This window comes from Python bivittatus, unplaced genomic scaffold, assembly GCF_059951505.1.
Source record: "Python bivittatus isolate LINGU-HERP-01145 unplaced genomic scaffold, Pbiv_v1 ctg000350_np1212, whole genome shotgun sequence".
Classification (NCBI taxonomy): Eukaryota; Metazoa; Chordata; class Lepidosauria; order Squamata; family Pythonidae; genus Python; species Python bivittatus.
This window is the reverse complement of record NW_028277074.1, coordinates 16,193,430-16,219,898: the sequence shown is the minus strand read 5'-3', so window position 1 is coordinate 16,219,898 and position 26,469 is coordinate 16,193,430. Positions and strand designations below refer to the sequence as shown.

General features: G+C 35.1%; 1 protein-coding gene across 7 annotated transcripts in view; it reads left to right on the top strand.

Moving 5' to 3' along the window:
- Window positions 1-26,469, top strand: part of APP (amyloid beta precursor protein) — a 126,314-nt gene that overhangs the window by 58,636 nt on the left and 41,209 nt on the right. For 4 of the 7 annotated variants that reach the window (XM_088144608.1, XM_007430626.4, XM_007430625.4 and 1 more), the window contains exons 5-7: window positions 2,718-2,911; window positions 16,676-16,866; window positions 21,645-21,812. In XM_088144608.1, the coding sequence (XP_088000734.1) occupies window positions 2,718-2,911; window positions 16,676-16,866; window positions 21,645-21,812 (553 nt within the window). The remainder of the gene's footprint in view (window positions 1-2,717; window positions 2,912-16,675; window positions 16,867-21,644; window positions 21,813-26,469) is intronic. The other 3 variants (XM_007430628.3, XM_088144609.1, XM_007430627.4) reach the window with 1 other exon arrangement.

The window sequence follows — 26,469 nt, the reverse complement described above, 5'->3', positions numbered from 1 at the left end:
TTCTGTGAATACAAAACACACATTTAAAGAATAATTAATTCTAATGTCTTTTAAGTGCTTATTTTCCTGTCCCAGGCCACACACACACACACACGGAGTTTAACTGCAATAGGCTTTAGCTTAGATTGAGCAATTAGAAGCAGTGGCAGGCAGGATCTGTGTGCAAATGCTTGTGTAGTTTAGAGCAGTCCTAAATTCTTCGGAAGCTTGCCTTTCAGTGGCAGTAAGCAAAAGTGTAGTCAGGGCCTGGTCCAAAGCTCTACACATCATGGGTAAGTCAGCTGGTCTAGGTTTAAGGTGACAGTTACCACAGCACAGGAGCCAGGTTTTCAGGTGCACCTTAAACCTAGACCAGCTCTGTCTCTGTTGCAGAAGGTGCACTCTGAGGCTGGGCAGAGTGTCCTGCTCCAGTTTCTCATCCTCTCTCCAGCTCCGGTTCTTTATTCTCTGACCGCGGGTGCAGTTGTTTCTGACGATTACCAGGTGGATCAGCCTCAGGTGCTTTAGTGCTCAAAACTTCCTCAGGCTGAGATCTTTCCAGCAGCTCCAGAGCAGGCTCCTCCTCTGTCTTGGAGCTGGCCATGACAGTTGCAAACAACAGGCGAGATTATATGTGTAATGGTAGATGTATTGTTCAGAAAACAAAGTGCAAAGTATTTTATATCCTATTTAATTATATCTAATGGAGTTTATAAATCTCCTACAATGGTTGCTTCAATTTGCATTAACATTCACAAGAAGGAGCCTTCCCTTGTTCTCTAAGCTGATGGCCAAAAGATGCTATTAGCAGCAGTTCTGGCGGTGAAGTATAGCTTTTGCTAGTTACTGTGCCTTCTGTGAACATATAGAAAAAAGAATTCATCTATCCTGCTGGCAGTGAGTTCCAAAAATTATGTATTGTGTAAAACATACATTTAAATGTGTTTCACAGGTTTTCTTTGCTATTTCTTTGGTGTGAAGACTTCAAGTTATTTAGTTTTCTTTTCCTTATAGCTGGAAGAAGCACCAATAATTTTGCTTTGTGTACCTCTCTATACTATTTGCGATTTTACTAATGTATGCCATGGTCCACTTGGTCATCTTTTAACTTTTTAGTCCCTTTGCTAATATTGCTGGGTTATCATAGATTTTGCTTTTGGGATTTTGTACATTTTGCTGTTTGTATAACCATAGTGATTTCAGGTTTTCAGTGAGCTTTTTTTGTGATCTTATCTGAATTTATTTGTGATTCTTTTCAGACAATGAAATGTTTTTGACAAATACATTTTTCTACAGTGTGAATTATTTTAATTATCAGACTAGTAATTTACTTTGGAATTACTAATCATATCAAAATAATGTTTCCTCAGTTGGCATTGGATATTACCATCACGAAGATTTAAGAGTCCCTCACAAGTGTGGGGAATTTATTCAAGCCCCATTTTGAGTTTGATATAAACATTTAGAAGGTTCTGAGGTAAAAGCTGTGGAGACTATTTTAAGAACGAACCTCTACATTTCTAATATATCAAATGTTGAAACTACATAAATCAGATCCTGAAATGTAAGATGAATTACCCTCCAGGAAGCATAGAGGTTTACAAATCTTGTTTTCCTTTGTTCTGTATCCTGAGGAGGTAATAGTTAAATAGCTCCGGGCAAATAATAGACACAGGATAAATTATAATTATTTCTTTTAATGATCAGAATTACAGGAAAGAAGAAGAAAAGATAAAGATAAAATGTAGAATATATTTAGAACATTTACATACCAAAATAACTTCACTATAAATATAGGTTATGATATATAGGTATATGAACCTAAATGTAGCATTATTCATAAACATACATTTTACTGTTGCCCAGCTTAGGGCAATCTTAAGGTCCAACCCTAAGAGGCAGGCAACGCATTGCCTTTTGTTACCTGCCTTGGTAGGTTTGGATCTTAGGATTTCTATCCCTAAGCATTGCTTTTAAGCATGAAACTACCACGTTCACTTTGCTCTTACAAAGAGGGACAATGTTCTCTTTTATTAATATCCTAAATAAAGAGATAAAGTAAGCTTAATGCTACAGCATCCTCTACAGGACATAAGGTGTTTTGCATGTGTTAATAAACCATGGTTTACCCTTACAAGCATGAGGTTAGTTTCTCTCAGGCTGAAGTAGGGAACATTTTCCCATGAGGAAATCCAAATCTTTAGAAAATGTAATTAATGTTAATATGCTTATGGAATCAAGTCATTACACTGAAGAATTGGATCCAGACGAAGTTTTGTCTTCCTTCCTATTGTACTTAATGGTCTATAAAATAATTGCAACTAACTTATCCAATTGATTTCAGTAAGAATCAACACATAATTTGTGAAGCTAGCTTCTTGTTACTAAGAGTAGTTAAAGATTAACCATAGTTTAAGGTTCAAGTAAAATGTTAAACGATGGTAATGTAAAATAGAAACAGGGTAGGAGTTCAAATGGAACACCTGCTTAGCATTATTTCTGAACACGGCTCATACATCATGCTGCAGCAAGATCATATGCATATAACAGTATTTCACTCTTTCTCATGTTGAATTACTGCCTTGTGAAAATATTACAAGGGAATCTGTAGCTGTATAGAGTTTGAACTGTGTTAAGAGAACACCAATTGATTCAGCAATCCAGCCTGTACCAGTTTTTAAAAGCTGGTTTTTGGTGATTGTGTCTCATTTTGTGTCTCTTTTTGGCTTTCTTTTTAGTCCTGCAGTGAAAAAGGAATGAATCTGCATGATTATGGCATGCTCTTACCCTGTGGAATTGACAAATTCCGTGGTGTGGAGTTTGTTTGCTGCCCAGTTGCAGATGTGAGTGACAATATCGATTCAGCTGAGGCTGAAGAAGATGATTCTGACGTTTGGTGGGGAGGTGCAGATGCAGACTATGCAGATGGCAGGTAAGACTGCTGTTCATGCTATCATTGGATAGAGGAGTGGGAGGAGTTAGAAATTTAATGGGGGATATGTATCTCCTAATGAAAGTCTTTAGTGAAGGAAGATTGTGATATTGTAACAGTTATAAACATAGTCTAGTCAAGAGCATAGTTTTCTGAAAGTACTATACATTGCAGTAGATTCAGTGGGATTTGCTAATCAGGCAGTTTCAACTCATCCCATTAAATTAACCATAATGGGTATGAGTGGGAGTGTTGTCTCTGGTTCTTTTCTTCAGTCACGTAGTATGACTCTTTAGAACTGTATAAATTGTACAAGTGAAATTCTTCTGCAGACTTCCTGTGAGGTTTAGAAGTGTGATCTCCAAAGTTCTAAATAATGTGGGAAACATACAAAATATTAGCATGTAAAGAACCTTAGCATAGAAAGACCTACTGGGCTGGCAAATAAGATGCCCTCTTATTCTCTTCTACACACAGTCTTGGTGTATGTAGGGAGAAATAATTGAATAAGGCTTAAGAATTGCATCATCTGCTACTTTTCAAACAAATTTAAATAATATACTATTTGTGAACACTCAAGACAGTTTATCCACAGGCTGTAGAGTAATATTTTTCTCTGTTTGTTAGCTGTTCTCTATGTACGTCTTCGGAGGTAGAATGATTGATTCTAGCTATTTTCTCACTAGCTTCAGCTGAATAATTACTAGTGCTCACTATCTGTCATATTAAGATGCCTTTACTTGGTTGTATTGTTCTTTGGTGTTATGCAGCATATAAGGATATGATGATGGTTGTGTTTATTGAAGATTTTAGTAGGAAGAATGTGTAGGTAAGTGTCTTTATGAGACGGCTCATGAAGACACTTACCTACAGTGCATGGAACAAACAAGAAAAGAGCAGAATCTTGCTTCACATTTGCTATGTTCCTAGCTACTTTTAGAGATATTTGCACATTTAATACAAGGTATAAGAATTTTGTTAGCGTATGGGACTAAAATGCTTAAAAAGTCCTCCATATTTGGGATTCCTATAGAGATGTTAGGTACATGCCCTGTCACCTTCCCAATGGAATCTCTCTCATATTATAAACTTATAAACTGTCTAAAATTTAGCTTGAGGCTATCTGTTGTTTCTTCCTCAAATAAGATAACACATTAAAATCAGTCCTTTGACACTGTCTGTTTGTTTTTTTAACCTATCTGGATGTTTGAGGAACTCAAGTTTTGCTCTTATGTTAAATGTTACATTTTTCCCCATAAAAGGAAAATTAGACATTAAAAAAATTAATCTGCCTCCATTACCATATACACAATGAAATGTGACCCTGTTATGTTAAAGTCAAATTATTTGGGGGAAACACCTGGGGCTGTGCAAAATTAATTAGGAGGCACTTTGTGAAATTCCCCTCTGAATTTATAGCTCAAAGCACTGCCATGTCATGCACTTTCCAAAGTTTGGCTCAGCTATTTTGGGAGCTTCCCCTTGAATTCTGATCCGACACGTGTAGGCACAGACAAGACTTGCTCTCGCAGTGCCAGTGAAATAAAGTTTGGAATTGTTTGTACAAACATGATGAGGCCAAGTGAAAATGCCCACAAAATGGTGACACTGAGCTTTCCAGAGGGTTTCAATCCTCTGAAAAGTAAGTTCAGTAAGTAAAGTAAAGTGTTTAATGTATCATGTGTGGTTTTAATTTAAAAATCGTTCTCTACTTGTTAAAATTGTATTCTTAGAAAAAATGTATTTTCAGACTATGAATATTTCAGAACAGGAACTAATTTCAGTTAGCATAATTACCAGTTGTGGTTTGGAGAAATTTTAACTTTTTACAATAATTAGTTCATCTAGTTCATTATGAATTGGTCACCATTAAGTTCAAGGCTTTATTCTGTCTATCCGACAGATCAGACTGGTATAAACTCGGATACCCCAGAGAAGAATGGAAGCCTTTTTCATGATTTCTTGGCTAATGAAGAGTAGAGTGAGTGTGTGAATTTCAGATAGAGAATAAATTAATATTTTTTTAATTTAAGAAATGGGAATGTATTTATTTCATTGTCAGCAAGGCTTCATTATAAATATCTTTTAAAGTAGAAGCATTTTTCATGTGATGACACTGTTAACCCACTACTACAAAGATAAATTGTTTCTATTTGAGAATAGTGAGAAATCAAGTAATTGTTCAGTACTGTAAAGTGATTTTTATAAGAATCTTCAAGAGTATCTCAATATTAATATATAATTTTAAAAATGTAAAAACAGTGATCTTAATAACTACTTTAGACACAACTAGCGGGAGGGTATTTTCATGTTTTAGTTATTCCGGTGCTAAATCCCTATGTTATATATCATGGGTTTTTTCTGAACTAGTTTATAATATAAATTATATTATATAGAATGGGAGGACCACTGTACCATGACATCACCTTTCAAGCCATAGTCTTGCAGAAATGCTAGAGGTAAACGGGATTAACTAAGCCATAATTTAGTATGGCCGTATCCAAAATGATGCTTTCAAAATTCATTCCCACTGAGCATAGCTGAAATCTGGAAGATACAGTCTCACCCCATAAGGCTATCTGGATTTGGACACCAGACTAGGGAAGGCTGGTTAAGACTACATATGAATATTATTGCTGGGTTTAGCTTATAAGCAGTTAATAGAGTAATGGCAAACCCTAAATGATTATTTGGAAGTTTGGCCATTTACTTATTATATTTATATACATCCATAGTTACAGAAATCCTCCTACTTTCTGTTGGTAATTTCATGGCTACTTTTATATATTTGTTGTCAAGGTCAATAGCAGGGATATTGAGAAATGCATTTTGTTTTTGCTATCATTGTATATTATAATATGGCCACAAAATGTAATGTGTTGTTATTTGCCAGGTTCATGTCTCCCAGTTATAGGTACAAAAATATTTATTTTGCCTTCTTATGGGTGAACACAAATTAATGGCAAGAAAAACCTGCATAAACAGAAGGTGCTAGGGAATCCTATGGTCAAGCAGAGGGAAAGAATTCAGAGTAACTATGAAATCACATGGTGGGATACACCACTTCTACTGCATTAGTTTTGTCTGATTTCCTACAATTCTGAGAATTCTCACTTCCTGGCAGGATGTTCAGAGGAGGATGTATAGAATCATTGGCTGCATGGAAAGTACTAAATGAAGTAACACTGCATTTTGTACTTTTCATTTGGCTAGAAGCGCTGCACAAGTGTAAAGTTCAAAACATTGTGAATTCCTTGGTCCTTTTTTCCACTTCCAGTTTAATGTTAAACAAGAATCAATTGTGGGAAAAGTTGGCATCCTGAAATGATGGCACTGGACTGGAAACTTCTTACTCACTAAACCTTAGCAGAAAAATCTGATTATTTTAAAAAGAAAAAAGAAATAGAGTTTTTAATCCTGTATTTCATTTGCAAGTAAATTTATATTCTACAACACCAGATTATTACATTCTGTAACAATGTAATAAATTACATAAATTACATAATCATAAATTACCTCTGGCTGAAGTTCATTCCTAGTGTGCAGTATACTACATTCCCACTGCAGTTTTTAACCTTTCTTTCTTTCTTTCTCTTTCTTTCTTTCTTTCTTTCTTTCTTTCTTTCTTTCTTTCTTTCTTTCTTTCTTTCATTCATTCATTCATTCATTCATTCAGTTATTTATCATATTTATATAGCCACCCATCTCTCCCAAGGTGACTCTGGGTGGCGTACAACAATTAAAAAATAAATACATAAAAACAATTACACATAAAAAACTGTAAAAACAGAAAAAATAGAAGGGGATAAAATTAATAAGGGAAGCCATCGTAAAATCTCAGTCTCCTGGGAGCCCCAGGCCTGATCACATAGCCAGGTCTTGAAGGACTTGTGGAATGTTAAGAGGAATAGAGCCAATCTCACTTCTGGGAGAAGAAGATTCCACAAGGCTTGGTGGAATATTGCCTCAAAGCAACTGCAGTTCCTAGAAATTTGGAAGTGTATAAGATTTTCAGTGTAATTCATAAGCCACACAATCAGATTTTAAATATCTTGGAAAATTCAGCAGAGAACATCTTTGACATCATGGCTATTGTAGGCTCAGAATCTTCATTGTGCTCAGTGATCCATTCATAAAACTCTTGGATATGTAAAAATGATATTGATTAGCTAGTAACAGATTTATTAGTCAAACTGCTGCACGTATTACATATTATATGACAGAATTTGGCCACGCTTAAGGAAATAGAATCATTTGTATCTGAAAGCAAGAGATTTAAATAGAACTGATCAGACTGGCCAGGATATTTAATTAGGTCTGGAGTTAGTGGCTCACAGTGAGAGTTGGCATAAAATGGCCAGTACAGTAAGGCATGTTGGGGGTTTCTGTGGCTCCTTTACCACAAGGGCAGAGTCTGGATTTAAATGGAATCCCTTTATTTCTCCCCTCTAAAACCACTGATGGAAGTTTGTTGAACTGTGCTAAGGTTAGGGCCCTCCTTAGTTTAGAGATAGTGATTTGGTGTAAATATCTAGCAGGTCTGTAAGGAGTATGAGGCCTGTTTAACCCTAACCAACAAATTTATGGCATGATGTTGTTGAATTTCCCCTATTTACTGAACTATTTACTGAATTCAAAGCTGTTTGTAGGAATTAATATTATGTGGCATGCCTCAAGTATATTTTTTCCAAATTAATCTCACTTTCATGCTGTATGTTAATTTTCTTCTGAGGTCATCAGAATTATCACTTCCTAGTACCATGTTATTAGAGAAGAGTATGTATAGAATTATTGGCTGATGGAAAGTACTAAATGAAGCAACACTGCATTTAGTATTCTCCAGGTGGCTAGAAGTGCTGTCCTCTTGGCTCTTTTATTTCACTTCCAGTTTAGTAATAAAGCAGAATCAGTTCTGGGAGAAGTTGTCCTGAAATAACAACACTGTACTAGAACCTTCACGCTCACTAAAAATATAGCAGAAGAATCTGATTATTTTAGAAAGAGAAAAGAAATTGAGATGTTACCCTGTGTTGGTGAGGAAAAAAGCATTTGAAGTTTTATCTGCATGGAAGAATATATTCTACAATTCTAGATCAATACATTCTGCAACAAGATTCATAGATTGTATTATTTTTGTGCATTAATTATCAGGCAAGAAATACTGGTTCTACAAATTGCCTTGTTTTACCTTGGAGCCAAGGATTAGTGAGAGAGAGAAAAAAGGAAGCACATGAAAAAAAAGTGGGTGAGAGAAACAGTTGTGATTATAAGGCACAAGATTTTTAATTATGCATTGTGAGAAGCACTAAAATAGGATTTGGTGTGGGAGGGAGATGAAGGGAATACCCAGCAAATGTTAATTTGTAATGCTTTCATTATGGTTGTTCTTCATAATTATTCAGTTGCATTCTTTTTTAAATCCTCTTGTGATAATGAGTATGAAATCAAGTGGAAATTGATAATCAATTCACAACTATTTGAAAACCCTATGCTGCTTCATCTCAGACCTGAATCTAAAAATTCACTTTCTAGTCTGATTAGTAAAATGTGGCAAGATATTATCAGATATCTCTGTCCATGAATTCAGCTCCTTAATATAAAGTATGAAGATAGCAGTTGCAATAGCCAAGAATCTGGAAAGATAACATGCACAGAATAGGCTTTTTGTGATATGGGGTCTTTTAGTTCAGTGGTAGACAACTTGAGAGCCCAAAATGTTAAGTGCTTCCTTTACATTACTATTTTTCCTATTTGTACCATTGCCCTTTAATGAATAGTGTCTGTATTAGTGAATACCTCTGAATAGTCTACTTTTTAAAATATACATAGCAATATTTGGAGAAGGCTTGGAATTCATAAAAGTTGGCTTCTGAGGGAGGTATGGTGAACTGAAGATGGCTCTGCAAAAGCAGAGCCAACAATTGCAGTAAAGACCAAGGAACCGGTGAGTAGATTGGTCCCTTGGAACCTCTCCAGATAAGGAAGGGACAGGAGATCACCCACATGTACTCTGGATGGCTGCTCCTCATGAGGAAACTGCAGGACTGTGGTTTTCCATGGGTTTGAGCACTGGGAGACAACAGGATTAGCCATCTTCCTTGCAACTGTGGTGGAGACTTAAAGGACACTAAGTTCACAAACTCACTTTCTAAGCACTTTTGGAAATTGCTCATTAACTACTACTAAGCTATTAGAGATCTTCGGGACAATAAGTTTGAAAATGCTGGGTGAGTCTGCCTTCAATCCTGAACGAAAGAAAATTTTATCACAGGGTTAAGAATTTAAAGAATCTAAAATAAACAGTAAAAAGATAAATAAAACTTTGAGCTTAGAAAGTTATAAACAGACTAAGGGCCCAGAAAAAATTAGAATATTGAAACTTTTACAATAAGATTTTGGAATTAATTATAAAGTATGAACAGCTTTATAATTGAAGAACTAGAACAAATTTTATCTGACAAGATAGAAGTGGTATCAAAAGTGGATTTACAACCAAAAGGTCAAGAGAATGACTTTGAAAAGGATGTTTTATTGGATCTACAAAAGACACTAGATGAGGTTTTAAAATTTTAAAGGGATATACAAACCAAGAGAATGACCTTGATAATTTTTTCCTGTTGGATTTACAAAAGCGTCTTGTTAAAGCTTTGAAGAACTCTGTGTGATGAGACAAAGAAGAAAAGAAGAGAAATCAAATCCTATGACAATATTTGACTGAATTAAATATTAAGACTGTTAGAAGTAAAAGGAAAGAATATAAAATTGGTTTATTTGATCAAGGTTAAACAAGATATGTTGATACTTCTGGTTACCCTTTATGAACTTTCTGCTGATACCAGGACTGGAAAGATGATGTTTTATGGATTTGTTTATAGATAAGAGTTGGGATATGGGATGCAGAGATAAAGGTTTGTAACCTTAGAGGGGATGAAGAGTCACTAAATTTGTTGTGATAAAAGTTAGAAGTCAATTCTTTATATATTTCTTTTTTCTTCATTATATTTTTACTTTTCTCTGTTTCTTCCTTCTTTTTCCTTGCATTTTTTACTCCTCCTCTCTATTCTCTTTTCTTTAAGTTTAGTTTGTATTCGATTTTACTACTATAATCAAAATTCTTAATGAAAACCATATGAATGAATGAATGAATGAATGAATGAATGAATGCGTGCATGCATGCATGCATGCATGCTAAGTTAAGTGCTAAGCAAGCACTTCCTGGGGAGGCATGGTGAACTGAAGACGTCTCCACAAAAGCAGAGCTGATGACTGTGGCAAAGACTGAAGAACTGGTGAATGCACCATTTCTTTGGAATCTCTCCAGAAAAGGAGAGGACAGGAGATTGCCCATATTTGCTCCAGATGGCTGCTCTTCACAAGAAGACTGCAGGACAGCAGTCTTCCATGGGTTTCAGAGCCAGGAGATGAAGGCCATCTTGCTTGTAACTGCGGCAGAGCCTTTTAAAGGATGCTCAGTTCTGAAGCCTCACTTTCTAATAACTTTGGAAATTACTATTAAACATCTTAAAGCTATTAGAGACCTTCTGAATGGCAGGTGAGTTTAGTTTCAACTCTGAACGAAAGAAAAATTAACTACAAGCTTAAGAACTTAAATAATTTGAATTTGAATAATTTGAAGCTAAATAAGATTTTGATCTAAGAAAGTTGCAAATGGATTAAGGGTTCAGCTAAATTTGGAACAATGACTTTTACTATAAGATTTTGGAATTAACTATAAAAGATAAATAGCTTTTCATGGAAATCAGAATTATTTTGGCTATCTGGGCTCATAACAAATATAAGTGACTTTATGATTTTAGAAGCTAGACATTAGAGGGGACTAAAGATTCTAAGTAGAAGGAATATATATATATATATATATATATATATATATATATATATATAAAAGCTTGCTTTTGGTATGGTTAACTGGGATTTACAAAATGACACAAAATGTCATAGCATTGGAAATATTAAAGGAGATTTTTGAAAAATTGAGCCAAAAATTAGTAGCTACAATATCAAGTAATAGCAGTAATGATGTCTGATTCTATGGATTGATTATGTCCAAAGGATGTTAATGAGGGAATGACAGTTGTAGAGCAAATTTTGTCTGACAAGACAGAGAAAGTACCAAAAGTGGAACTACAAATGACAGGCCATGAGAATGATTTGGAAAAGGACGCTTTATTGGATATTCAAAGGAAACTGGCTGAAGTTTTAAAAATTAAAGGGGAAATACAAATGACAAACCAAGAGAATGACCTAGAAAATGTTTTCTTATTGGATCTATGAAAGAGGCTTGTTAAACCCTTGAAGATGTCTGTAAAATGGGATAAAGAAGAATTGAAGAGAAATCAAATCCTACAGCACTATTTGAATGAACTAAATATTAAGACTGTTGGAATGAATATAAAGTTGGTTTATTTGATTGAGGTTAAAATAAGACTTTTTTTGTTGTTGTTGCATAGTTCTAGCAAACCTTTACACACTTAGTGCTGACACCAGGATTGAAAAGTTGATGTTTTATGGATTTGGTTATAGACATGGGATGAAAAGATACCTTTCAAGATGGCGCTGCTAACGGCAGCCTCAGTGAAACGCTCTTTGGTGGGTTTGGTGTTTTTCTTTGTATTCTGCAGTTCATTGCAGTTTACATATTCTAGGAATGAACTTTTAAATGTTAGATAGTTTTCTGCTTATACAATTCCTCCTGTTTTTCGTGGCTGTGGGGGTGCTATTGTGGACTTTCTGACTGTGGGGGCAGCGGCTTCCCTCGGCTTCGGCGGTTCCGTCGGCAGCAGCTTGGGAGCTAAGCGAAGACATATGAGATACCAACGAAGGGGAAAGCGAGCTGGAATCTTGGTAAGACTTAGAAAGCAATGAACCAGACTCCTCTTCCTTCAATATATTTAACAAACGTACATTCACTAGTCAACAAAATGGACGAACTATTCATTTTAACTTGGAATAATTCTGACTTCTCAAATTCTGCAGCCCTTTGTTTCACTGAAACGTGACTTAATCACTTAATGGAGGATAGATCCTTACAACTTTCAGGCTTTCATTTCTACAGGGGAGATCGAGTTACAGAGTCCGGGCAAACAAAAGGGAGGTGGAATCTGCTTCTATGTTAATACCCGTTGGTGTAAAGACGTTAAAATCCTACATAAATCTTGCAGTATATATTTAGAGACTTTAGTTATTAACTGCAAGCCATATTATGCTCCACGGAAATTTTCTTCATCCATCTTGGTTGGAGTTTATATACCTCCTGCTTCTCCAAATAGCACAATACAGACTTTAACAGACCAAATAGTTGGTATAGAACAGAAATATCTGGACTCTTTACTTATTGTTTTAGGAGACTTTAACAGCACTGATCTTACTTATGAGTTGCCCAGATATATACAACATGTTAGTTGTCCTACCAGGGGCAAGAATGTATTGGATCATTGCTACACCACATTAAAAGGAGCCTACCATTCTATATCACATGCAGCAATTGGATTACCTGATCATTGCATGATTCATCTCATTCCCACCTACAGGCAGAGACTTAAAACTGCAAAGCCTGTGATCAAACCAATGAAGATATGGTCTGATAATGCTAAGTTAAATCTACAGGCCTGCTTAGAGTGCACAGACTGGAATGTTTTTGAAGCTGCCTCTGCAGATCTGGATGAGTACACTGATGCTGTGACATCAGACATTAGCTTTTGTGAGGGCAAATGTGTGCTCTCCAAAAACTTACATATATATAAGAACACCAAGCCGTGGTTCACAGCAAAGCTTAAACAACTGCGTCGTGACAAGGAGGAGGCCCATAGGAATGGGGACAGGATTATGTATAATCGGACTAGAAATGTACTCATGAGAGAGATTAAGGCAGCAAAGAGAAACTATTCAGAAAAGCTGAAAAATCAGTTTTCAGCAAATGATCCTGCGACTGTGTGGAAAAGCCAGAAGAACATCATCGGCTATAACAACCCACCTCTCCTGAATGAAGAGAGTCATCAATTGGCAGACGATCTCAACAGGTTTTATTGCGGGTTTGAGAATGAACAACTGTTATCTGCTGCTGCCAATTGTATCTCAGATACATCATCAGCATTAAACTTCTCTACACCTGTCCCCAATTCCCCGGGTCCCTTACCTCTGGTGATCCTAGAAAAAGAAGTGCGAGGTCTGTTTCAAAAGCAAAAAATTGGAAAAGCTCCAGGTCCAGACGGTGTGACCACCTCGTGTCTGAAAGCTTGTGCAGAACAACTGGCCCCCGTTTTCACGTATATTTTTAATAAATCACTGGAGACGGGTTATGTCCCTTCTTGTTTTAAAAGCTCTACAATCATCCCAGTTCCTAAGAAATCCTCCATTAGTGAGCTGAATGACTACAGACCTGTTGCACTGACATCTGTGGTCATGAAGACCTTTGAGAGGTTAGTGTTGGCTCACTTGAAAGCCATCACGGATCCCCCGTTAGACCCACTGCAGTTTGCTTATCGTGGAAACAGGTCAGTGGATGATGCTGTTAATATGGCCTTGCACTAAATTCTGCAACACCTTGAATTTCCAGAGTCTTACACACGAGTTCTTTTTGTGGACTTCAGCTCAGCATTTAATACTATTATACCAGAAATTCTTTACAACAAACTGATCCAGTTTACTGTGCCTGACCATACCTGTGGGTGGATAATCAGTTTTATAACAGGTAGGAAACAACATGTGAGGTTAGGCAAAACTACATCCAGTACCTGTTAATCAGTACAGGTGCCCCTCAAGGATGTGTGCTTTCCCCGCTGCTTTTCTCCCTTTATACCAATGACTGCATTTCAAAAGACTCTTCTGTTAAAATCTTGAAATATGCGGATGATACAACTGTCATTGATCTAATCCAAAATGGAAATGAGTCAGCATATAGACAGGAGGTTCAACAACTGGTCTTGTGGTGCGGTCATAACAATTTGGAATTGAATACACTTAAAACCGTGGAGATGATTGTGGACTTTAGGAAGAATCCTTCTAATACTCTTCCCCTTACCATACTCGACAGCCCAGTATCAGTGGTAGAGTCCTTCAGGTTCCTGGGTTCTATACTTTCCCAAGACCTGAAATGGATGCTTAACATTACAGCCATCATTAAAAAGGCACAGCAAAGGATGTTCTTCCTGCAGCAACTTGGGAAGTTTAAATTATCCCAGGAGCTCTTGGTACAGTTTTACAGGGGAATCATTGAGTCTGTTATCTGTTCCTCTATAACTGTCTGGTTTGATTCTGCAACCAAACAGGACAGACTCGGACTCCAACAGATAGTTAAGTCTGCAGAAAGGTTAATTGCAACCCGCCTGCCTTCTATAGAACTGCATACTGTGAAGGTCAAAAGGAGGGCAGAGAGGATATCTGCAGACTCTTCCCATCCTGGATATAAACTGTTCCAACTTCTTCCTTCAGGACGGCGCTACAGAGCACCATATGTTAAAACATCTAGATATCGGAATAGTTTTTTCCCTTGTGCCATTGCTCTGTTAAACACTACATGACTCGATATGTGCTGGACAGTGGCTTCTCCCTTTGAAAAAGTTATTTTACTGTGTAGTGTTGTTATTATTTTTCTGTTGCTGTCCAAACGCACTGTTGATCTTGCTGTTCGTCACTGAAGACAAATTCCTTGTATATATTTTATACTTGGTCATTAAAGTATTTTGTATTGTATTGTATTATATTGTATTGTATTTCTGTAACCTTGTAAGGGGTGAAGAGTTACTAAATTTGTTTATACTTGTTGTAATGAAGGTTGGAAGTTACTTCTTTATGTATTTCTTTTCTTTTTCTTTATCATATTCTTTCTTTTCTCTTTTCTCTTTTTTTTTCTTGCACTTTTTATTCTTCCTTTCTATTTCTATTCTTTTTTCTTTATTTTAGTTTGTATTAGGTTATACTGTTGTAATAAAAATCCTTAATAAAAAAAATGTACAAAAAAAAAGTTAAACTAAGCAGGAAGATTATGCAGTACTATTTGAACTAGACATAAGCTGGCAATGAACCCAGATTCTTTAGTAGACTTAAAGATCTATGTAATGGATGGTAGGATATTCTTAGCCTAAAGAATTGAATCATAGATAGATGGATGTTTAAAAAAAAAACTTTTACGATTTTGAAAATACTTCTTGTACAGTTTCAGATCCATTTAATTTTTTTCACAGTTTTTTCTTCCCTTTTTTTCAATCAAGGTACTGGACTTAAAATCATGCATCCGTTTCTGTAGCAATAACATATATAGCACAAATGGATTTTTTAAATTCTTTATAAATGTGACCAGCTTCTGAATTCTGGATTCTGTTGTTTGATAACACAACATTGCTTGTTCTGTCCATATAAGAAAAAAGGGGGGAGGGGCAGAAGGAGATACACCTTTAAAATGTAAAGAAAGGCCATACATTAGAGTGCTCTGAACAGAAGGCTCTATATTCAGCCCTCTGAATCTTTAACTACAGCTGCAAATATTCTTATCTGAGATCCTGGGGAATTTATACTAGTCAAATTAGAATCTTAACATTTCGGTGCTAAAAGTAGTAAGGAACTTCTGCACAAATCTGTTTGAGGTTTACATGTGCAACACAACTAATTCACTCATTCCTGCAGTAAAGCACGCCGACTTGGAAACTGAATTTTGGAGCACATGGTACCTGATAAGCCAGGGCATTTCGGTCACATCCAAGATGTGTAGCATGCAATGTGTGGCCTCTTACACAACTAATGGAAACATTTTTATTGTAAATTAAGATTTTCAAAATGTTAAAGTAATGTAGTACCTCGAATGAGATGAATTTGTTTCATTGTCCTTGGTTCCTAATTTATAGAAAATGTTGCTTTTACAGGAAATATATTTCTTAATTATTTATTATGCCAACTTACTACATTTCTGTATTGATTTACAGTTCCTTTAAAATGGGATGCCAAGAATAACATTTATTAATGTTGTGAAATTTAAAATTAAATCTAGAAGAAGAAATGCTTTTTAAAATGTTTCTGAGAGAAGACAATACTTACGTTGCAAATTAGATGTTTTGCAACTCAATATTATTCATACCTGAAAGTAAATTCCATTATGTCCAGGTAGTTTGTTGCTAAGTATATGAACATGTGATTAATATAGTGTGAATATGCCCACATCATATTCACTTTATGTGAACTTCATTGTACTACAGAAATTCCTAATATGATACTGAGAGCATCATATAAAAATAACCTGTAAGGGCACATGTTAGATTATTTATTTTTTTACTAAGAATAACACCACATGCTGTCCTTAATCAGTATTCCATGTACAGGTGGTTTACCTCATATTGAGGTAAAAGATAGTATAGAGGTGAAGTAACACTTTAAATTTCAAATGTAATTTCACCCCAAATACTGTAGACACCTATCTCTCATTGTAGTAATTATAGATAAACCTTGTCCTTTGTAAGGTCAATTGTTAGTATAAAATATAAAAGTAGAACAATATATTCTTAGATAATGATGCTTGTCAAACATTCAAGAGTCACAGAGACTAAACTTTGAACAAAATGCCATACATTGTGGCATATTTATGTCATACCATTGTTTATTCAGGAACAAATTGACTCTATTTCCTTTTATCTTTTCAAAAACACCCACAAAACATCCAGGCCTTTCTTTGATGATCAGTTTAAGTAAGGCCATGTTTGTTCAATGCTGTGATTTAATTAACAATGTCAAATGTTTGACCAAATCTGTTGCTTGTAGTTATGACAAAGTAGCAGAAGAGCAGCTAGCCGAAGGGGATACTACAGATGTAGAAGATGAAAATGATGATGATGAAGATGGTGATGAGGCTGAAGAAGTTACAGAAGATCAGTACCAGGAAGCCACTGAAAGAACAACCAGCATTGCTACTACCACTACCACTACTGAGTCTGTGGAAGAGGTTGTTCGAGGTAAGATGTTTTAGGCATTAGGTCTGAGAACTGATTTTCACAGTGTACATTTGTTCCAAACAGCAAAATATTCTATGTTGTCACTTACATTGTTTCTTCTATGATCTGAAAATTGCGTGTTCCATTTATTTATTTTTTTGCCATCTCATACTTTCCAAAAGCAAAGAAAACCTGAATCATATATTGAAGATTCTCATCTTTCTGTGCATTGGTATATGAAGATTTAAAATAGATGTGAACTTTTAATTCAAAATAGAATCAAGCATGTGGCAAACATATTTAGTAAGGTATGAAATGGGAAGGATTCATATCAGTAAGGTCATCGTTTTAAATAAAGCTGAAAAAATGGTAGGGATGTAACAAAAATAGACTAGAAGATTTACTATGTTGCCTTTTTTCCTGCAGATTTATTCTCCATTGAAGTATAGGATACAAATGTCAATTCAATAATATTTTAAAATGGGCTGATTAGTCAATTACATTTTACATAAACATTTTCTGTAACAATGCTTTGGAAACCACGTTTTCCCCAACCTGATGTGTTCCAGATGTGTTGAGACTGCTGTTAAAGAATTCTTAGAGAGTATGATGGGTGATAATGGGATATATATTTAACCTGTGTGTTTTGCTAGACTGAAGTCAAGATCCTGTATTCTTGTTATTTATTCATTAATTTTAAACAGGGGAGAATCTACAGAACCTTTATTTCAGTGTTACTGCAGATAAAGATACATGTTTTACATTCTATTGTTTTAAAAAATATATCTTGTTTTGTAAAAGTATATTAAAATTAATTTTATTACAGAAGTCTAATAAAAATGAATTAATGGTTTCTGATGTCCACACATACATTGAAATATCTATCAATCAAACATTAACATCTATTTTACCTTTTTGCCTCATGAAAATGGCTACATCCTGCTTCTTGAAAATTTAGGTTTTGGATTTTTTTGTCAAATTTTTCATGAAATTATATTTGGAGGCATAGGACTTCAATATGATTAAAAAGGTTGAAAACAAACTTGTTGAATATTTCTGGGAGCCCTTCGTGTAGTTTTAAGCATTTTGTACTCATGAGTAACTCTAAAACATTATGGAAGGTAGAAAATTTCCTGGGTTCAGTAATCTTGTACCGGATTCTTTATTGCATGTGCTCTACACATCACTAGTACTGCAGTGCAGAGATAGCTATTTGGCGCCCTTAAATTGTATGAAGTAATCTGTTACGCTACATAGTTTAAGGAGGCAAAAAGCTTTTAAAGTTTAAGAAAGTTCTTGAAAATATGCAAAGGTTTCTTTTCCCCTTTGAGTTGGCATGGAGCCACTATGTTGAGTTCTGTGTCTCCTGTGCATGAATTACTATTTCTGTGGGGAATGATCATTTCTTGTTTGAAATGGAATGTGTCTTAGCTTTCTAAAAGCCAAGTATGTTATAAAGCAGTAAGTGATTTTGTTTTGTTTTGTTTTGTTTTGTTTGCATTTTAAAAACTGATCTTTCTTATTGCAGACTTATATTTAAGTAAACAACCATATATGAGGTAGTTCTGCATGATGTCTCTGAGTCATTTGTTACCCTGTGTGTGTATGATACCTTGATATTTATGACTTTTTATATCACATTGCTATTAAATATATTTAATATGTGCCTGTAGGGCACTGAAATTGGTGTAGATTTGAAATAAGGACAAAAAGGGAAGTTTCAACCTGGCTGAAAAAAAATGAAGAAATGTCTGAGTCTCTCTCTCTCTCTCCCCCCCCCCCACACACACACCCCATATTCTCACGCACCTGCCCAAAGCTGGGATATTTGTAACTGAATAATAGTTGTCATAAAGCTTCATTCTGAGAATATGTTCCTACAGTAGGCATGACACTGCCTTTTTTAAGGACTACTTTATTGGCCATGATACACCATTCCCTAAATAATTTTCTGTTAGACTTGTATTCTACTATTTTTATTTTCCCAATTTTATTCTAGGGAGAGCATATCTGTTAGCAATATACTAAGAAGTGGACTGTGCAAAGTAACATAGATTTGCTTAAGTAAAGTGATTCAAGCCATGCAGGCTATTTGATTCACTTCACCACAGTAAAAAGACCACCTCATTTGTACTGATTTGGGAGCCTCTAATCCCTTTGTACTAGGAATATAGGAGTAGGCTCTTTTTAGCTGCCTTCTCCTACAGCACTGATCAAAGTCTTCTAAGTTGGTCAGTTTGGGGATTGTCCACAGTGCATTTGCAATAGTTACCCAGTGTGGAAACCTTCGGTGTGTACTGAGGGAGGGCAAGGCTGGGTACCCATAGAGTACAGTGTGGACAATTCCACAGTGTTAGCCCAAACAGCCCAGGCTGGAGCTCTTCAGCCAATGCTGTGGGAGTAGGCTTCTTTCAGCCTCTTCTGGAGCTCTTCCCAAAGAGGGTAATTTTGCCCTTTCTGCTGCTGCCTCTTTTAACCGTTCATCAGGAGAAGGCAAGAGGCATAGTGCTAGACTCTCTCTCAAGTGCTCATGAAGTGTCTGGAGGAGCCTACTGGCTGCTATGTACTGTGGCCTGGCATGCAGCCCTTGCCGCAGCATGCCACTTGGAAGATGCCTGGCCGGCATTGCTGTCACCCTTTTTTCTTAATGCATTTTGTGGGAGAAGCAAAAGGAAAGGAAAGGAAAATGAGGAATTGATGGGAACAAATGTAAGATCATCAGTATGATTCAAATAGGAAAGGTTACATGTTAATAGAACTGCTGTTAAATAGTGTTAGTGAGAAAGTTATCCACTGTCTATTAATATGAGCCATTGATTAATGCCATGTAAATTAAACATGTAATTTTACAGACATAGTTTAACTTGCAAAATAGCACTCTTCCCTTCATGCAGTAGCTTTTTCTTTAATTTAAAATAAGTATTTCACAAAAGTAAAATGAAAGTGTGTTATTTTAAATATAATAACTAGATTATCATACATTTTTAAGTCAGTATATAACTACTAAAAATAAACATTTGGAAGTTAAAGCTTAGTAAGTCATTTGAAGTAAAATTCAATTCAGTTGATTTGGATAGAAAATACTATTTTAAATTATTTAACTCTGTTGAAATAATTGTTTATTGGCATTGCATTTGAAATGAATAATCTAATTTTCTTTCCTTAACTACCTGCTGAGAGACGGTTGCTGCCATTGTGTATTAATGCCTAAAGCTTTTTAAAACTTATTCTTAAGGCTTATGCCAGTTCTCCAGATAATTTTTTTTTAAAGCCTTTGCTTATTCTTTACTTATTACAAATAATGTTTAGTTTGTATTTTTAAGGCTATTGATAAAATTTAGCTTGGGAACTCCGTTTTGAATGCTAAGCTGTAGCATAAGGCCTGTTGAACTGAAGGACAAGATTCATTTACATTAGCTAAAGCAGAACATTCCTGTGTCAGTGTGTGTGGAACTTAACATTTGACTAGTTCAGTTTGGACCACATACTTAATCTGACTAAAGTTAATGTGCAGGTATATCAGTTTACCGCTAGTGGCCCTCCCCGTCTAATATGAACTCTGGCCTTGTTCTTTGATTTCTTTCGCACAGACAAAATTGAAGTACCATATTCAGATGTCATGGTTAGCTAAGTGATGGATTAGCTTAGCTCCATTTTTGGGAAAGGTCATTGGGTAGTGTTTGTGGCAAATTAAACATTTGAAATATTTCAAAATCAGAAAGTTTTGCACAGTACCAGAACCTAACACTTTAGTTATTTTCTTTAGGGAAAAAGAGGTGTAATTGCTTTTTTCTTACATGACTTACAAATTCATATAGCTTTTATAAACACAATGGTCATTCATAATATTCCTTGTTGAACTGGGCAGCATAGTTTTGTTAAGAAATTAAAAGGAAGGGAACATTTTGAAGAAAGTGTTTTTTGTACTATTAAAATGTTTTTATATACTTTTGCAGTTACCAAAAATGAAATATATTCTGTGGGAAGATATGGAATAAATAAATGAAAAAGGGATATCCCTTTTAAGAATGTCTCAGTGTTGCCAATAGGAAATACCTCTTGAATTAAGAAGAAATGGCAAAGGTTATCCAAATTGATTTTACTGATGATTGATTATAATCTCAAAATGGAATGAAAAGATAGCAATAATTATTTCTAATCTAAAAATGTATAAAACTGAAAACTGAAAATCTAAATAACAACTATGAAAGGTTGTAAGAAGGACTGTATAAGCCACCTAGACCCTGTATTTTGAGCGAATGGCCATTGATGATGATGATGATGATGATGATGATGATGATGATGTAAATATGGTAAATATGACTCTGTGGTGTGAACTCTTTTTAAAAAGAGCTTATTCCTTCCCACTCTCCCCACACCAAGTTTGGAACACTGTTGATCTGATCTCACCACTAATGAGTAACACTAATGAGTAACTGAGTTTGAATCACAGCATTTTTCATTCTGGGAGATGGTTTCATAACGAGGTGACACAGGAACATTTTCCGAGTAATCACCTGAGTTCAGGTCAAGTCTTGGCTGATCGACTTCAATCATTGACCTAAAACAATAACAACAGGTTTTGGTTTAAATGTGGTTTAAAGAGTGGAACTTGAAGCAGTCACTTTGTTGATGCTGTAACAAAGGTATGAAGCTACATCATAGAAAAAACGCTTCCAATTGTTCATTTCCTGGAAGATATGTAGACATACATACATATACAAATAAAAGTGTATAGAATAGAATTAACAATTCCACTTTCATGCTAAATGTAGTTCCTCCACATCTCCTATAATTAGAAGTGTGCTCTGAACAAGCTGAGACTGGTCCTTGCCGAGCAATGATCTCCCGCTGGTACTTTGATGTGACTGAAGGAAAATGTGCCCCATTCTTTTACGGCGGATGTGGTGGAAACCGAAACAACTTTGACACTGAGGAATACTGCATGGCAGTCTGTGGCAGCGTCAGTAAGTGGATCTTTCCAGCCTGTGGCAGTCTCTTTCTCTTTTCTATCTCGTGCCACCCTGCCTCTGCTGTTTTGTAGTGGATATTTTTGGTTTTTTTTTTCTTAAAAAAAAAAAAGACTTTGGGAATGGGCCTATCACTAACCATATTTCTGTCAGCTTTTCTAATTGCCCGCATCTTTGTAGAATGTGTTTGGCCATTAGTGCATCTGTTTCTCTTGCTTTCTTCTATTCAGGCATGACAATTAGTGACTTTTGTCATCTATGTTGTAGACACAAATTACCTTGCAGCAGGGTAATGGAAACTGAGATATGAGAAACTTAGAATTTGAAATTGCTGCTAAAAGACATGTTATAGAAGCATACTCACTGTTGTGCATCTGTGTATTTGTTCTCATGCATGTACAGTGAATGATCAAAATAGAAACAGTCTGCAAGCTTGTAAAACTGCCTCTGGTTGTATTATTTTGTTTACTGTTCTGTTTTGTAAAGTGGTAGAGATGCAACAAAATTTGCAATATCCATACAAATGTGTGTCCACACAAAATAAACTCCTCTTTGCAGAAAAATGATATATACACAGAGCCATATACACATATACATTAATTTTTTTATAAAAATTTTTTGCTATAAATGATTGTGGGGAAGATATTTAAGTCACATGTACATTTGCATAATTGCTGTACATTCAGTTCTGATAAAATATGATATATCTTTTTAGAAATGGGCCTGTGCCAGTATTGAGTTCACATGTTTCCATACCATTTTGATACATCTAGGTATGGAACAGAATATTCATTTTCTGATTTGATTAGTTATACAATTGCTTTACGGTACATCATTATGCATATTGTGGCAAACAAACTATATTGTTGTAAACGAATGATAATTGAGATAATGTACAGTTTGTTAGAGTTGAATAAAATGGCAAGTAATGATTAATACAACAACAACAAATGATTAATAAAACTAAGCAGTTACCCTTCATTGTTAAGTAATAAGATAATAAAAGAGTAAGTCAAAAAGGGAGGGGGGCATAAGCCTTGTTCCTTTCATAATAAGCCACAGTTTACCATGATTCTAATCTCAGCCAACTATGAATAGTCATTGTTAAAAGGCATTTTATGAAATTATACCATTTTCTTTTCAGTTCATCCTACTCATGCAATCATGTTGCCATGTAATTTTACAGTCATCTAATGTTAAATATTCACATATGACTTTGATTATTTAAATCATATATTCAAAAGATAAATAGAATCTGCAGTCAAATACATTGTGACAGTTCTGTTCTGAAGTACTTATAGTGCAGTTCTAAGTGCACGTATTGGGAATTTAATTGCATTAAATTGAGTTGGAATTACTTCAGAGGAAATATGGTTAGGAAAACTTTGTGCAAGCCACTGAAATATGTTTAGTTCTGCTGGAGTGAATGAAGTTTAAATTGGGTATTGGGCAGCTGGCATTTGCCACTTTGCACACTGGAGCCAGGCCACAGCAGAAGAGATGCCTTCTCTTCCTGAAGCTATAAAACAATCTTTTCTTCCTCCAAGATAGCTGCCTCCAAAAGTGGTTTATAAAAGCAGTTCTTGATCTTTATTGTTGCAAGTGAGGCTTCATTTGTTACCTTGTCACCACAGTGCATTTTCTTTCCCCTTTTGAGGGAAAAGGTCTAAGGGTCATCAGAGAAAGATCTGAGTGGTGTTGTGATTAAGAGATTGGATAGGAACTGGCAAACCAAACTCAAGGCTGTTTTTGGCTATTGGAGCTCATTGGGCCAGTGGCCATTTTTCAGTTCAGTCTACCATCAAAGTTTGTCATGGAGAAAAACTGGATATGGAAAGAAAAGTAAATACAATGAAACATAATCAGCATGTTTTTGGTATCAAAGTAGGTTAAGCATATATCATGGGCATATATCTGACAAATTAGAAGTCAGAACATTTTTTAAAAAAAATTAAATTTATTTACTTTTTAAATCTCAACATACATTTTGTTGCAAATAATCTGTCAAGAATTACATGCTGGAGTGAATGGAACGATTTCCTCTTTAGTCATCATTTTAAAATGAAAAACCAGAGAATTGCTTCTGATGATTCATCATCTTCTCTCTCCATTCCCCAGCATTTGTTTTTCACTTCTCTGCAGTTGTTGTTAACTAGGCTGATCCACTCAATTTATTCCTTTTGTTCAGTATCCCCATTTCCAAATGTCCAAATTGCTTGCCCGTCCTCATGTGCACTGGCTCTTTCACTGACACTGATCTATACAAAGAAATGGTGCTTGAAATTGGATCTCAAGGGGAAAGGTTTATAACACTGCAGAAGCAAGAATGTTGTGGGAAATAAATAGTGAGGCTGAGAAGAATGTAAGATATAGGTTTGGATGCCTCAGGGTCATGTACAGCCTGAAGTTTCCACTCACTTGATGTACATAATATTCCATACATAGTCAGCTTAGATATCAACATTTTTATTGAAAACACAATACTGTCCCTTATAGAATTTATAATTAAATTAGTTTATATATGAGGAACTATCTCTTCCTTCATCATTGTGTGCTGTGGTAAAGGCCGTGGTGTACAATGTAAGGTGGCCTTTTTTGCAAAAACCATTTAGAGAATTTACTGCCTAAGAGACTTTGAATTGTCTCCCTTAATTTTAAACTCAATATGAGCAGCTAATCTTTTTGTCTTCATAACTTGTAAATGAGGTATATGGTTTTGTTTATTTTTTTAACAATGCTATGTTTATTCTGCTCTCAGTAAGATTAACTGAAATTAACTTTTGTAATTTTGTAATTTGGACAATTTGTTTAACATTTTTTCAAGCAGTCTTAAAAAATCCAAACCATTATAGCTGTGGTTCTTTAACTTTTTCTCTTTTTTTCCCCCTTGTTATATTGCTGATGAAGATTCATCAAGCCTTAAAATCAGGTTAGGTGGATTATTTTTTAAGGAACAAATGGGATTTTAAACTATGAGCTATGTATAAGTACAGTACTATGTAAGAACTTAAACATAAGAAGTATGTATAAGTACTACAGAAACCCAATACTTTTTATCGTACTCTTGGGAAATAGTATGATTCTGTAATATATTAACGTGTCCTCATAATTATTGATGGTTTAAAAAAATTCTCTATAATCCTCGCTATATTACTTCACATGTAATATAGTATTGCTTTTCATGTATTTAAACCAATCACAGGTTATAAAAGGATTTAGGCTGGCCTAAAGATCATGTCTAATTTTCTGTAAATATCTAGAGTTGTGTTTGCAGTTAATAAAATAGTGATCCTTAATGGATTTTTTTCCTAAAAATAGTAATTCCAGTCTCTAACTGCATTTGAGATTCGTATTTGTTTGCCAGGACAGAAAGTTGCTTTTTGAGAAAACCTAAAATCCGTTAATATAGAATTTACAGTATTATAAATAGCCTATTTATATTGTTCATATTATAATTTATGCTAAATTTTCTTTTTAATGACTACATTTAATTTCAGTCTCAAATAGCACAAGAATTTAAGAGCACATTTGCTTTGTGTTAATAGCATAATATTCTAGTTTTGTTTTGAACTTTCCAAGTTGAGTATGAAGTGTTTCTAATGTCCCATAATTTTATATTTATATATTTACATATGTGTGTGTGTGCATATGTGTGTGTATACACACACACACTTTTAATTCTTTATCTTAGAGCAAATAGATTTCAGGAAGAGGGAAAATGCCACATGACCCCTATGAACTGATATAATTTGTTTAGAAAATCTGCTTAAGCAGTGGCATGAAATAAGTTGGTCAGAGAAAGCCTTTGGATTGGCCAGTCTTCCCCAGCTCTTCCAATGTCATCTTTGGAATGTTTGAAATGTTCAGTTACATTTTTAATTAGTTATGCCTGAAGCCTTAAAAATTGCTTTGGTTTTAACTGAAGACTGATTGGAAAAAAAAAAGCTGTCTTCAAAACTTGGGTTGTGATTAACTACAATTATTAATGGCAGTTTAGGTTCAAATGACATACTAAGCTGTTACTAATTAAACTTGATGAGAATACTTGCTTGAGAGGATACATGACTGCTAGAGATCTAGTCATTGTCTGGTCAGTCAACTTAAGGGGGCTATACTTATTACATTACCTAAACAGTTTGGAAAAAGAAGAATTTGCACACCTATTTGGTAAAACTATTTTTACTAACATCTATTTGCATCTTCAAATGCCAAACAACAGATAAGTTTCTATCAAATTTGCAATGCAAACAATTTACACATAGCTATAGTTCCACTAAATATCTGACTTAAACTTCTTGGGGATGGTGTTGTATTGGAACTTTCTTTAAAAATATATTTTTTTAAATGAATTAAGAAGAAATGTATCTTATTTCCAGTTCTTGGATGTTTTTCTCAAGCTGTCAATTGAGCTGTCAATTGAATGAAGTCCCACTTTTGGGATTTTCCAGGCACTTACCACACTACTGATTTGCCTGGATTAGTAGGACCCTAAAATGTACTTTAATTGCCTTACTGTGTGTCCTTTTTATTTGAAAGGGTCACTTGATATACAGGTAGTCCTTGACTTACAACCATTCATTTAGTGACCATTTGAAGTTATGACGGCACTGAAAACAGTGGCTTATGACTGGTCCTCACACTTACAACTGTTGCA